The 14464-nt window shown below is 37.9% G+C and overlaps 1 protein-coding gene across 2 annotated transcripts in view; it reads left to right on the plus strand.

The window, feature by feature from the left end:
- The window catches only part of mylk3 (myosin light chain kinase 3), a 36731-nt gene extending 23126 nt beyond the window's left edge, over nt 1–13605 (plus strand). For both annotated transcript variants that reach the window (XM_026937382.3, XM_026937380.3), the window contains exons 7-13: nt 482–591; nt 1485–1626; nt 2998–3068; nt 4496–4624; nt 6819–6971; nt 10692–10827; nt 12846–13605. In XM_026937382.3, coding sequence (XP_026793183.1) covers nt 482–591; nt 1485–1626; nt 2998–3068; nt 4496–4624; nt 6819–6971; nt 10692–10827; nt 12846–12920 — 816 coding nt within the window. In that variant the 3' untranslated portion in view covers nt 12921–13605. The remainder of the gene's footprint in view (nt 1–481; nt 592–1484; nt 1627–2997; nt 3069–4495; nt 4625–6818; nt 6972–10691; nt 10828–12845) is intronic.
- Nucleotides 13606–14464: the final 859 nt, after the last annotated feature.

The raw sequence follows: 14464 nt of genomic DNA on the forward strand, positions 1-14464 counted from the left end.
TACACACACTGCAGACTTTCACAGTGACAACACATACAATTACGGGACCCATCTTTTCCTCTGAAACCACACACACACACACACACACACACACACACACACACACACAACTGAAAGGATTTCTGCAGGGCAATTGAGAAAATAGGTGACCTGAAATCCAGAAAGACAGAGTCTGGCAATTATGCGCAGATGTCAACCTCTGTCTGTGCAGAACGTCTCTAAACGCTTCTCTGGGAGCGTCCTCGCTTCTGGAAACCTCGTTTCCGGAAACTCACCACAAAATCTAAAATCATCTCTGTTTGTCCGTGTGTCTGGGGATTTGAATTTGGATGAGGTCTGCCCTCACATAGTTTAAAACACAATGTTCGGATCAGGATTTAGGTATGAAATAGAGGTCAAGTCCAGAGCACTGAGGATGTCATGATGTTTACTTCCGCTTGTTTTTCTCATTTTTTTCCCCTCCTTTCATCTCTTCTAACAGGAGGAGGTGAAGAATGAGATCGGGATGATGAACCAGCTAAATCACGTAAACCTCATTCAGCTGTATGACGCATTCGAGTCCAGGACCAATCTCACTCTTATAATGGAATAGTAAGTAAACACTTTCATAAAAGATGGGTATTATGTTGTGTTCTTCACGGCGGGGAGAAATAAACACGCCTGTCTTTCTGCACCTGTTGTTCACATCGGCACATTTGTTGTTTTTTTTTCTTTTATACGCCTCAGCTCATTAAGGCTTTGAGGCCTGATCTGACTCCGTCCATTAGAGATTCATTTGCAAGACAAATTTCCTTTCACTCAGCGTGTTTTTCAGCACCTCTGTTGTCGCTGACAAGAACTGCAAGTGCCCACACACACACACACACACACACACACACACACACACACACACACACATACGCACACTGTCATTTTCACTTCTGTAACTGTTAACCAGACAAGACAGCTCTGACAGATCTGGTTATGGTTTGGTGTGTTTAATTATAATCAGTCAAACAAACAATTTTTTGTTCGATAAAACAATCTAAACAATTTAACCGCAGACGTCCAATCACACAACCTGGCAGAGATCAGACGTCTCAGATCTCCGTGTCATGCTGTTATAGGAAAATAATCAACAACAGGGTGCTGAAGCAGAGTCACTCTAATGACCCCAAATTGATTATTTTCCTAACATCACACCCTGAAGTGTTTAATTCCTCTTGTACCACAAAGGTATGCAACACAGCATACTTTTTATCCATTTATAGTTACCTGAAGCTTGTCACGTTACTGATAGATAGATAGATAGATAGATAGATAGATAGATAGATAGATAATTGTTCTATATAACCAGAGTGTTGTGTCAGTTACGAATCTGTTTATTATTATAAAACTAAACTAAGCAGTCAGAGAAAGTGTGAACAATATAAACAGGAACGCAAATGTTTAATATTTTTGAGATTATTTTTTATTTTTCTGCTTGGCTGGCTTTTTCTGATTAGCGTGGAGGGCGGGGAGCTGTTCGAACGCATCGTGAACGAACATTACCACCTGACGGAGCTGGACGCCATCGTGTTCATGCGGCAGATCTGCGAGGGAGTGCAGTACCTCCATCAGCAGTACATCCTGCATCTGGACCTGAAGGTGAAGCGACCTGCACTCCATCACATGCACGCTGATGCGTTACCTCTGCGGCTAGCACAGTCGTACAGAAACCAGAAAAAATCACGCACATACAGTAGAACAGCAGCGATAGTCCATAGTCTCAATTTATACAGCATCAGGTCAGTGTAAGGGTCTGATAAATCATGTAACACAGCATCAAAGTGCACTTTACAGTATGCAGTACAGCCCAAACATCCGACTTTCTGGTCTTTGCTTCAGTTATATAAAAACATACATAAAACATCATAGTTGACTCACAAATATATTAATCAAAACCAAATCCTAATCCATTTTTTATTTCTATTTCATTAAAACTGCAACATTTATGCTCCAACTCCTTCTGTGGTTGCATCCCCCCACCAAAAAAAAAAAAAAAAGATATTTTATGAACAATTATTGAAATTTTCCACTGTTTCCATGTTTCCATGTTTCCATGTTTGGAGAAACCACTTCCCTTTCTTCTAACAATTTTTTAAAAAAATATCAACTTAAACTACTGCATCTGTAACACTGTATGTTGTAGTCAGATGAAACCAAAATCTTTTCATTGTCCAAAAATAAGCACTGTGTTCAAGGAAAAGATCCCAAATCCAAATCAACTGCAAAGTCTGGTAGTGGATTCTTGATCATTATAGCTGGTGGTTCAGAGCCTCTTGTGAAGATTTATAGCATCATGAATTCTGATCATTAGCAGGATATTTCAACTTGGTTGCTTCTGCCAAGAGGTTAAGACTTGTGCAAACCTGGGACTATAAAAGAGCTTGAAGTGTTGCACATGGAAACTACAGGAAGGTCCTCAGTGCTGTTGGTCTCTCCAGGGAAGGCTTCACCAAATAACAATTCATTTTTAAAAATTAAAACTAATACAGTGATTCCATACAATTCATTTTGTTTTCATTATTATGCAGCGTGCCAACAATTCTGATTCTGGCAATTTGATGTTAAAATACACTAAAATATTTAAAAATAATTAAATAAAAATGTAAACCTGTCCTTAAAGATGATTTAATTAATAGTTTAGCATATTACATGGACACAAAATATATTATTATTATTATTATTATTACTGTTATTATTATTATTATATTTTTGTTGTGTCATAATGAATAACATCTGATACTGACAGTTATTTTGTTGTGTCATAATGACAATTAATAATGACAATTAAAGTGTTTTTTTATCCATTTAGATAAAAACCCTAATACCCTAAGAACCTAGAAATAGCATATTATAAAATAAGGCATGAACATTTAATAGCTATTATACTCTAATTACGAAAGCTTGGGACACGTGGGATGCTCTTTTTCAAATAGTTATTTATTTATTTATTTATTTATTTTTCCCCCACAGCCTGAAAATATACTGTGTGTCAGCAGCACCAGCAACCAAATCAAGATCATTGACTTTGGACTTGCTAGAAAGTAAGTGAATTGTGTTTTTTTTTTTCTGGCAGATGTTAGACAGTTTCCCGTATCAAACAGATACCTTTGATTACGTCTGTAAAGTTATTTGTGATGGTGTGAAGAGAGAGAAAGATCCCCAGTTGTCTGTAATTATACTTCTCAGCAGTTCTCTCTCATGCGCTGCCTCTGATTCACCAGGCTACAACGCCTTAATCATCCGGCCCCCACATTTGATTTAGAAAAACCATCACTGCCGTCACACCTCCACCTACATGATTACTCGCAACAAAGATTGACACGGAGATATCATGCGAAAGATTCACAGGCAACAATTACATTTTGAGATACATGTTGTATTTTTCTGCAGTTCTGAGTCATTAGGCCTGGATTGTTTTGTGTTACACAATCGTTTCTTATAAATACTCTGAATGTCAGAAACACTGAGTTTCTCTTCTTTAGCCTTAGAACATGATGTTTGTCATTTGCGTACTGATATACTGAATTTTCCAGAACATAAATCACTCCCGAGTATATATATCATATATCAAGTGCGTACTCTCTTCTTAAAGAAAATATTAATGCATGAATACATAAATTCATTGGCTACGTGGCATTAATGAAGCATGATTTTTTATTTTATATAATGTTAGCACTGCTTCTAAAAATAAGTAGGCATGTCCATATATGGAACATAATAAGTAGGTGTGCCATGTCCATATATGGAACACAATAAATATTCATGTCATATCCATATATGGAATCCAGTAAGAAGGCGTGTCATGTCCTTATATGGAACCCAGTAATAGGCGTGTCATGTCCATATATGGAACACAGAAGTAGGTGTAACATGTCCATATATGGAACACAATATGTAGGCATGTTATATCCATATATGGAATCTAGTAAGAAGGCATGTCATGTCCATATAGAACCCAATATGTAGGTGTGTCCTGTCCATATATGGAACCCAATATGTAGATGTGTCATATCCATATAAGGAGCCCAGTAAGTAGGAATGTAATTACCATGTATGGAATCCAGAAAGAAGGCAGGTCATGTCCATATATGGAACCCAAGAAGTTGGCATGTCATGTCCATGTATGGAACTCAGTATATAGGCGTGTCCTGTCCATAGTTATTAAGTATATGTGTCATTTCCATATATGGAACCCAATAAGTAGGAATGCCAAGTCCATATATGGTAATTTCAGCAAGTCTGAGTGAGCATGCCTTTAAGGCATAGATGGGGATGTGGGTGTGTCTTCAGGTGCATATATGGAAGTGACAGCAGCTTTGATTGGTGTAAATATCTGTCCTGTTTGGCCAATGCTGTTTTACCTGGGTGCAAATAGACACACTGGGAATGAAATATACAGCATCTACAATGAAGACGGAACTATTCGAAATACTAGCATTTGATGTTTATTGTTTCTTGTGATTTGCAGATATCGACCCAGAGAGAAGCTGAAGGTCAACTTTGGGACTCCTGAGTTTTTGGCACCTGAAGTGGTGAATTACGACTTTGTTTCGTTCCCTACAGACATGTGGAGTGTCGGCGTCATCACATACATGCTGTAGGTTCAAATCCAGAGACAAATGGCATCAAATCCACAACAGTGCATGTTGTACCCTAAAGCTGAACTTTACTTTTAAAATATAAATTAGATATCTCCAACAGGCCTTTTTGACCAAGCTTTTTTCATCTCATGCACACTTAAAAAAGTGAATACATTAAAACCTTTTTGAGAATGCCTTTGCGTCTGGAAACTGAATATTACAAAGGCAGAAAAAGCCTATTTGGCACTGAGTATCTGACTGAATTGAATTTTATATTTCTGTTGCTCTTCCTGACTTTTAATGTCAGAGAGATCAAAAAGGAAATGCAAATGCCACAGGAATGAAAGCCAGACATCAGAGCCTGAGGCATGAGTGCATCCACTAATCCTCTAATGAAAGGCTCTGGGCCCTGGGAGATGGCTAAGAGGTCCTGAAAGCACAATATCTACTCAACCCCAATCAAAATCCAACAACAAAGCCCTTCTCAGATAGGTTGTGACCTGAGTACTCACATGAATATGCAAAAAAAAACAGTGTTTACAACTCCAACTCCTGGTCCTGGTTTACCAAGGCCCCAACTGGTGTATTAGAGCAGGAAAATAATAAATAACGAGGAACTATTGGCAAACTTTTTATTCTTTTTTTCTTTCTTTTTTTTTTTTTCTGAACGACTCTTTTAAGTGACTTGAGCGCATGGCGCGAAGTTTGCTGTAAACCGGCATTTCTCAATTGCGTGAGGCTCTGACCTCAAGCTCATTTTTCTTAAATGATAACCAACAGTTCCTTAAAGTGGGCTGTAAGTGTCGTAGATGAGTGTTCATTCATCTTATCATTTCCAACGATTTAACAAAAACATTGCTGTTATTTTATTAATCTACAACTCAAAACAGTGAATGAAAATCATGATAAAATCATCCCACACACATATAACGATTTCTTGACCTCGATTTAGTATCTCATGGCTTCTCATGGCAAGCTTTGTGCAGAATTAAGTCTTGCCACACAATCTAAAAATATGCTGGAATGTGCCGAATCAAGTGCTATTTTATTAGTAGCTGGATAATGAGGATGGAAGCCATTTTGGATAATCTGAATGCGGAGCCCAGAAAATCGACTTAAGCAAGTGCGTAATCTGAGTCTGAATACCTGTAACTTTCCCAAAGTAAAGTTTCCCACTCTGAAAAAGTTTGATGTTTTGATGTTTCGTGACTGTCTTTTCTGGTAGGTTGGTGCTCCACACTACAATTTCTTTCACTCTTTTCTCTGACTGAATCAAATGAATCAAAACCTCAAGTAATTAAATCAATAAAGTGAGTCATATTCCTCATCATTAACACTAAAAAAGGGTTGTTCGGGAATCAGGATCAGGCACTGCTCCTATTTTTCATCCTCTAGCTTGAGTTAAATGCCAAAGCTCCATTATTAGCCCTGGATGACCTACTGTAACGTGCAAATTAGCGCCAACACCGTGACAGGTGTTCAAGAGGCTTTAGCAGGATTTTAGTTTTTCACCTCGAATGTATGTTATGACCTACTTTCATGCCACTCAGCGCCCCAGTTTGATTATTCAATTATCTCTCTGCTATTTAAAGGACCCATGGAGTCGTTCGGCAGGTGTGTGTGATTTTTTTTAATGCGTGCATTTTATACATACATGACTTTTAATAACTGCTGGCCTCATTTTGAAGTGTTATGCAAGGCTACGTGTGCTCACAGACGCACATGTGAGGAAGATGACTGCTACCGAAGAAGATGACACACCATTAGCAAACACTTAGAGCACACAGCGATCCTCCAACGTGCCAAAACGATGATGCTGACTTTATTTCTTTATCCAACAACACTGTGGAGGGATTTTTTTATTTTATTTGTCTTGCTCTCTCTTTTTATTTCCTTTGCTCTTCTTATTTCCATGACATTTCAACCACATTTTGTCATATTAAATACATTTTAAAAAGTCAACAGCACAGAGCGTGCAATTTTGAAAGCACTTAAGCAGTAAATTAGTCCTTTTTTTTTTTGATAAACTGAAACAGTTTGCCAGAGTGTTAGCAACACATTTATCACGAGGTTGGACGAGGTTGTTTGTTCGGTTTTGCCAAATGGTTGTAAAAAAGGCTTTTCATTAATAATCTATCAGACGGTGTATTATATAACAGTCCTAATGTCTTCCTGTGTTTCTCTGTGTGTGTGTGTGTGTGTGTTTTTCAGTTTAAGTGGTTTGTCACCGTTCCTGGGTGAAAACGACGCTGAGACGATGAACAACATCCTTCACGCTAACTGGGACTTTGATGCTGAGGCGTTTGAGAACGTGTCTGAAGAAGCGAAAGACTTCATCTCTAAATTACTCATCCCCGCAAAATGGTATCTATCTGTCCATCCATTCACCAACTATCTATTTATCTACACATCCACCCATTCAATAATCCATCCAACTATTCGGGCAACCATCCGTTTGTCTGTCTATTTGTTCATCCTTTCACTATCATTCAACCATCTATCCATCATCCATGTTTCTCTCTAATTTTTCTAACCTAATTTTTTCCATCATCCATCTTTCCATCTGTTCATCCATCCATCCAACCATCAATTCATCCAACCATACATATATTGGTGCATCCATCAATTTATCTACCCATCCACCAGTTCAACAACATCCATCAATCCAGCCAAACATCCATCAATCCATCTATCATCAGTTCATCCATCCATGCATGCATCCATCTATCCACCCATCCATCCATCCATTCATCCATCCATCCATTTATTGTCCATCGAATCTGTCCCTAAATCCATCCTACTCCATTCTAATCCATTCATTAATGTGTCCATCCATCTATCCATCCATCCATTATTCATTTCGCATTACTGTTTCTCTCTATTTTTCTAACCTGTTTTCAGTCATCCATCTTTCCATCTATTCATCCATCCATACATCCATTGGTGCATCCAGCACTTTATCTACCCATCCACCAATTCAACAACATTCATCCATCCATTCAACTTTCTACTCATCCATTAATTAATCCATCCATCCATCCATCCATCCATCCATTGATCCCTCCATCCAATCATCTATTCATTCAGCAGTTCATCCGACCACCTATTCATCCATCCATCCATCCATCCATACATACATACATACATACATCAATTCAATGCATTCATTCATCTATCTTTTTGTAATTCTTTTTGTAAAGGATGTCAGGTTTGCTGTATCTGGCTGCTGTTAAATAATTCACTGTGTAAAAATGACAAATCACATCTTTGATACTGAAATCCCACTCAACACGTGTCCAATGTGGGCTATTTTATTAGCAGTTAGCCGGTGAGGTAATAGTAGTGATATTAGGCTGTTAGAGATGGAAGGCTGGTCATGGGGTGTTTTTCTAAGTGGCATATCATTCATATTCATTTTTATGAGGTGTAATCATAAAAAGCATATTAAATACTTTAATACTATAGTTAGAATATTTAATTGAAAATGACATTAAAGACTCCTTTAAAGTGGAAGTTTAAAGTTGTTTTTTTTAGGGAAGGATCAATCTGCTTAACTTCTCGCTTTAATATTTTGGGTTTTTTGCAGTAACAGGATGTGAGGCTGGCAGTTCATTCTTTCATCCCCACATTTCCTCTCTTCAGAACAGAACATTTAACTCAGCAAACATCCGGATGCATTCATCAATAGGCTGAAATTAACAGCATAGACGAGGCCGAGCTGTAAGGCGGGGGCTTTTTTAGTGCCACGCGAGCGTCACTGCTCATCTGGCGTGAGACAATAGGCGACTGGCACAGCAGGGGCCAGCGAGGGCCTCCACTGCCTGCTAATGATCCTCTACAGATCTGTGACAGGGTGCACTTAGTGACGCAACACACACCCACATTTAACATTCTTCACATTCACACCCGCTCTCCGGTGACTAAAAACATACACGCAGATGGGCGGCCCTTCAACGAGACGTGCCTGAGAAAATGCGTTTTTGATTGTGCACGAGTGTTGCGTAATTGCTGTGTTTTGCTGACGAAAATGGCTTTTGTATAGCAGACAGTTCTAAATCATTTCCGCTGGCACGTTGCCGCCATCGCTGTGTAGAGGGCCGCCGTGAATCGCTGTTACTGAAGGAGAGACTCAACACTTCCCTGGTCTGTATGGCAGGTCAAAGGTCACGAAATAACTAGATATCCGGGGGTAATTATAGAGTACCAGTGTTAAAGTAGTCATCCGCATAGATGAAAAAAAAAAGAAAATGGTGTAGAGCATTTACAAAGCCTAAAGTGTGAATCATGTTCATGCAACACACACACACACACACACACACACACTTATTTGTCTTAGTATCCTTGTGAGGACCTTCCTGTGATATAATTATTAATCCAGCTAATTAATGCTATAGTACACCTATAGCTAACCTTAACATTAACCTCAGTAACCAAAAGGAAACCATTTTGGCTCTTTTATTTATTTATTTATTTATTTATTTTTAGATAAAAGCTTCTTATTTTTGTTAAAAAGAAACATAGATGGATGGATGCCTGGCTGGAGGGATGAATTGATGATGGATAGATGTTGAATGAGTGGATGGGTAAATAAATTGATGGATGTACCAATGGATGTATGGTTGGATGAACTGATGGTTGGATGGACGAATATTTGGTCCCCATCAAGATAGCAAAACGTGCCCCTGTACACACACTCACAGTACACTCTGATCTGTTCAGTAGTGTGTGATTTATAACAGATATATTTTAATGGATTTTTTGTGCTCTCTCTCTCTCTCTCTCTCTCTCTCTCTCTCTCTCTGTCTCTCCCTCTCTCACACCAGTGTGTTTCAGGTTAACGGGTCATGCATGCTTTTAGCTAATGACCACTAATGGCACATTCACAGTCAGCAGCTCAGGCTCCTTCACAAATACCAGACGGCTAATTAAGCTGAGCTGCCATTCAAATGACAATTAACGTTATCATTTAATTATCACCAAAGGAAGAAAAGCTACTGATAGCCTGTTGCTCTAATTAGTGTTGTTTTACTTTCTCAGTTTACACTTCATAATTCTATAACTTTATGTAGAACACACACAGAGCGAACACATGGGAGTCTGATGTTATAGGAAAATAATCAACAAAATGGAGAATGTTAAACATCTCCTTACAGAAAATGATTACACACATTTTAGGTCCCTGTGAATGAGCTGTTACTATAGAAACAATAACATATTACGTTAACAATATCGAGCAAGTTAATATAAACCTGTGATTTGCGGCTGCACTACTGTCAGAGCTGCAGTTATAAAATATATATATATATATATATATATATATATATATATATATATATATATACATATATATATATATATATATATATATATATATATATACAGTTCTGTGCAAAAGTCTTGGGCAAATGCAAAGAAATGCTGTAGAGCAAAGATGCCTTCAAAAATAATGAAATTAAATTTTTCTACATTTAAAAAAATACTATAAAGAGCAGTAAACAGTAATAAATGAAACAAAGTCAATATTTGGTGTGACGATCCTTCACTTTAAAAAAAGTGTACTCACAGGTGCAGTGTGTGCAGTTTTGTAAGGAAATGAGCTGTAAGTGTTACTGAGCATCTTGCAGAAGCAGCCACAGTTCTTCTGGAGACTTTGACTGTCGACTTGCTTCTTATTTCTGCAGCGAAACCCAGCAGCCTTCATTATGTTTTTATCTGAAAAGTGTCTCTTATGGAATCTGCTGCTTTCTTTACTGGCATACAAACATTTGTCTGTAACATTTCATTTTCTGCTGGAAAACTAATGTTTGGAATCTAAAATGTTTTTGTACTGAATCAATTATGTAGAAGTCAGAAAATAACAATCTATATCAAAATTTGTACTAAAAAAAATAAGGTACCTAAGACTTTTGCACAGTACTGTATATATACATATATGTCTGTATACGTTATAAGCTTCAAATAGGTGATACTTTACTTTAAATCAGTTTTTTTTTTAATTGTGTAAGTTTGCTTCTCTACTGTTAAGGAAAATCATTATAACACTGTGTGTGTGTGTGTGTGTGTGTGTGTGTGTGTATACGGCAGCAGTCGACTGAGCGCCTCAGGCTGTATGAAACACGGCTGGCTGAATAATCTGGAGGAAAAAGCGAAGCGACACCGAGTCCGTCTCAAATCCCAGATGAGACTACAGCGTTACCTAGCAGCTCATCGACAGTGGAAGGTACGCACACACAGGATATGACACGTGGATCACTGGTACCTCTGTGTGGCCTGCTTAGGACCCCTGAGGCCCTGTAAGAATGCAGTATTTAAAAAAATTAAGCTTAAGATTAAATTTAATCTTAGCACATTAGTAAACACATACAAACAAAACAACACACGTTACATTGCGTGGTTATACATTAAAGCAGGAAAGATGGTGTCGAATGAGAGGACTGGGCTTGTGCGTCGCACTGCAGGAGATGTCTTCGAAAGCGAACATCTCATCCAATCTACAGTAGTTCACTATTTTCTATTCGATTCACACAAATGCACCGAAACCTCCGTCCAATAAATAAGTGCTAGAAAATGGTTGGGTTCGTCGATTTAGTCGGATTCACGTATTGTAATATTCATGTAATATTTGTCCATTTCATGCTCATCGTGACATGCTCACTTCAGGGAGTGGAGTATTTATTTCTGAACATACTGTACATAATGTACATTAAGCCAATGAGATTTTCACTTCTACGCTAAAGTTTGGGTTTTAAACCGACACCCGAGCAGGTGCTGCTACAGACTGTTCAGATTACAGACATACGCTGCGACATACATCACACTCGGCCGCTCTGCATGCTGTAGGGGTGGAACGATCCGATGATTCAGATCGGTGTATCAATTTACAAAGCAATGACTCATAACACTCTTAAAAGGATTGTCAGTTCCAATTTGATTATAAATCAATTATTATTATCGTAAAAGGACAAACAACTGGTGCGTAAAAAGTAATTAATATTTTAAACTAATGTAAATCATTTATACACTAGCAAAGTGATTGATCCTTTTAAAATAGTCCTTTTCTATAGTATCATTATTCACAAATCTGTTTTTTTTTTATGTTTTTTTAAACATATTCTATTTATGCATATTCATATTCTACATTACATTCCTGTAAAGGCTGCTAAACTTTATCATATAGTCTACTAGATTTTATTATATTCTGTTTTTATTATGTTTGTGTATATGTAGTTCGTTGTTGCTCTGTTGATTGTTGCACTGTGGGACGAGGCAGTAAGGAAAAGCATTTCAGTACAGTACATCATGTATGTAATATGTACGCAACAAATAAAGAACCTTGAACCTTGAAATTAACGGTAGGCCTTCCCTAGATTCTGTACAACATGAGTCACATATAGATCAGAGGCTACTAAATTGTATCATATTGTATTATATCGTTGCACATTAGGTGGTTTTGTTAAATATCGAATCTGTCACAAATCACCACCACACCACCAGAGGGCAGCCTTCCCTGAAAGCGTTCCAGTAACTGTGTGCACCTGTTTCTCATCCAAGCTGATTAGCGTGTGTATTTAAACAGCTTCAGCTGTGTTGAGCTCCATTTCATGCCGCTGCTGGACTCCTGCTATGTTCCTGGCTTACCTTGCCAATAACTTTGCTTATATTTAACTTTGTTTAGGTTTGTTGTTAGTGTTCCATTTGAATAGACTGGATCCTCAATTTCCACTTGAGTCCTGTTTTTTAAAGAATCGTTGCCTTATGAATCAAAATCATATCATATCATAAGAGGTTCAGTCACATCGTCAAATCATTGGCACTCTGATGAACATGACAGAGCGTTGGACACGGCACCGTGTAGTCTGGTGGAAGATCAGATTAAGAGAATGAAGGCTAATGAAATTTAATAATAATATTCTGACAGCTTTAATTCTTATCAAATATTCCACAATTCAGGTTTATACTCATAGATCTACCTTATAAATCAGAGTAGGTAAAAATCTCCCCTGCATCCGTCCACATCTCAGGCGACTCCAGTGTTGAGAACTTTATGGGTTAAAATGCCAGAAAGGGTATGAGTTCAAATCCCAGAGCTTTCACTACACAGCTCAGTGCTTGTATTAGACTCTATCTCACGTATAGGCCGCTTTGGAGAAAAAAGTGTCGCATGAATGAATATAAAAATTGAAATCTGCTGCAGTGTGTGTCACGTCCGTGATCACAACCCGTCCATCATTTTTACAGAAACACTTCTATGCGGTGACGGCGGCCAACCGGCTCAAGAGGTTCCAGCAGCGCAGATCCATCAACACGCTGTGATTCTTCCACAAATACAGGACTGAGGAGGAAAAGATGGACATTCCTTTCTTCTTCATGCTCGAATCAGTTTCACTGAGCTTCGACTCCAGTGGGGTGAAGATGTGTGTGAAGATGACGGGGCAATGAGCATGGCACAGACCAGCACCATGTGGAGACTTCTTTTTCTTTTCTTTTCTTTTCTTATAGCTAGTCAAAGGAACAGCAGCTGATTGAAAAATGACATCTTATTGTAGTGAATATGTTTCAATGCTCACTTTATTTGTGTTGTTTGATGTACTGTTTTAAACACAACCAGAAATAATTGCCACCGATTTCTCTGCCATGAGGGTAAAGTCGATGCTGTACACATCACACACTCACATGGAAAACTAATTCTCCCTTCTGTGAAGGTGTTTTTTTTTTTTTCTCGCCTCAGTCTGATACTCAAAATTAGCCTCTTTTACCTTGTGGTGGTTTAAAACTCATTTCCCAGCTGAGAGTTTTTTTTTTTTTTCTTGCTTCTTGCCTCTTCTGATACACTTGTTCAGTTATGCAATAAAATCATGTAGACACTTCTGGCACTTGGAGTTGCAGTGGGAAATTTTTTCCTGAAGTAAATTACCTCCCACACAGCAGAGGAAGCGAGCAGCCAAGGGAAGCGAACGTCAGCTTCCAAACCACAACTAATAAACACGTTCCCAAAAGACGTCTACTTTAGTGGCACATACATTCAGAATTTTACATCCTGGTGCCCTAATATGCTTTTCGTAGTGAAGCATGAAAGCATTGTTTTAGTTTAATCTTTTAGATTTTAACCACCAAACAAAACTTCATAAACTTCACAAAAAAACAGTCCTTAATTTATAGAGCTACCCAAAGCTTTTTCTATATTAAATAATAGTTTAGTGTGCCATTTATGCTGGAAAATTTCAAGAAATTCAAATACTATGAATATGAAAATGAGACACGCCCCCAACCACACATCACTCCTCCCTCTTCATCAGGCACAGCACTGCTGCATGGCTTAATTTATTATTTTTTTCCTGAAATGAAGTAGCTGTTATATATTAAGTAAAGAATAAAACACTCCATGTCATGTTGTTTTAGAAAAATAATCAACAACAGGTTACGATGAAGTTACTGTCACCATCCTGAAGCAGTTTCCTATAACACCATGTCCTGAAGTGTTTTATTCCTCTTATACCACAGTAATGTTTCAGTGATTATAACATTTATTTATTTACTTATTAAAGAATGACAATTCGTACCTTTTATCTGTTTACAGTTACATTTCATGTCCATGAAGCACAGTGACAGCTTTTTACCTCTGACTGTTACAAAGCACTGACACTGGAGACTCCTTCCTTAAACGTTGAATAATCATCTCCTCACACACATTTTTTAATCAGTTTGTGTGGAACGTCCACCCTGTACAAGCCGTTACTATAGAAACGATAAGGAATCAGAATGAGTGCATTAATATAAACCTGCACTAATGTCAGAGCTGCTGTAATAGAAAATTAATCAACACCTTCTGACCAATCAGAATCTGGAGTTTGACAGTA

Source organism: Pangasianodon hypophthalmus, chromosome 25 (genome assembly GCF_027358585.1).
Source record: "Pangasianodon hypophthalmus isolate fPanHyp1 chromosome 25, fPanHyp1.pri, whole genome shotgun sequence".
Lineage (NCBI taxonomy): Eukaryota > Metazoa > Chordata > Actinopteri > Siluriformes > Pangasiidae > Pangasianodon > Pangasianodon hypophthalmus.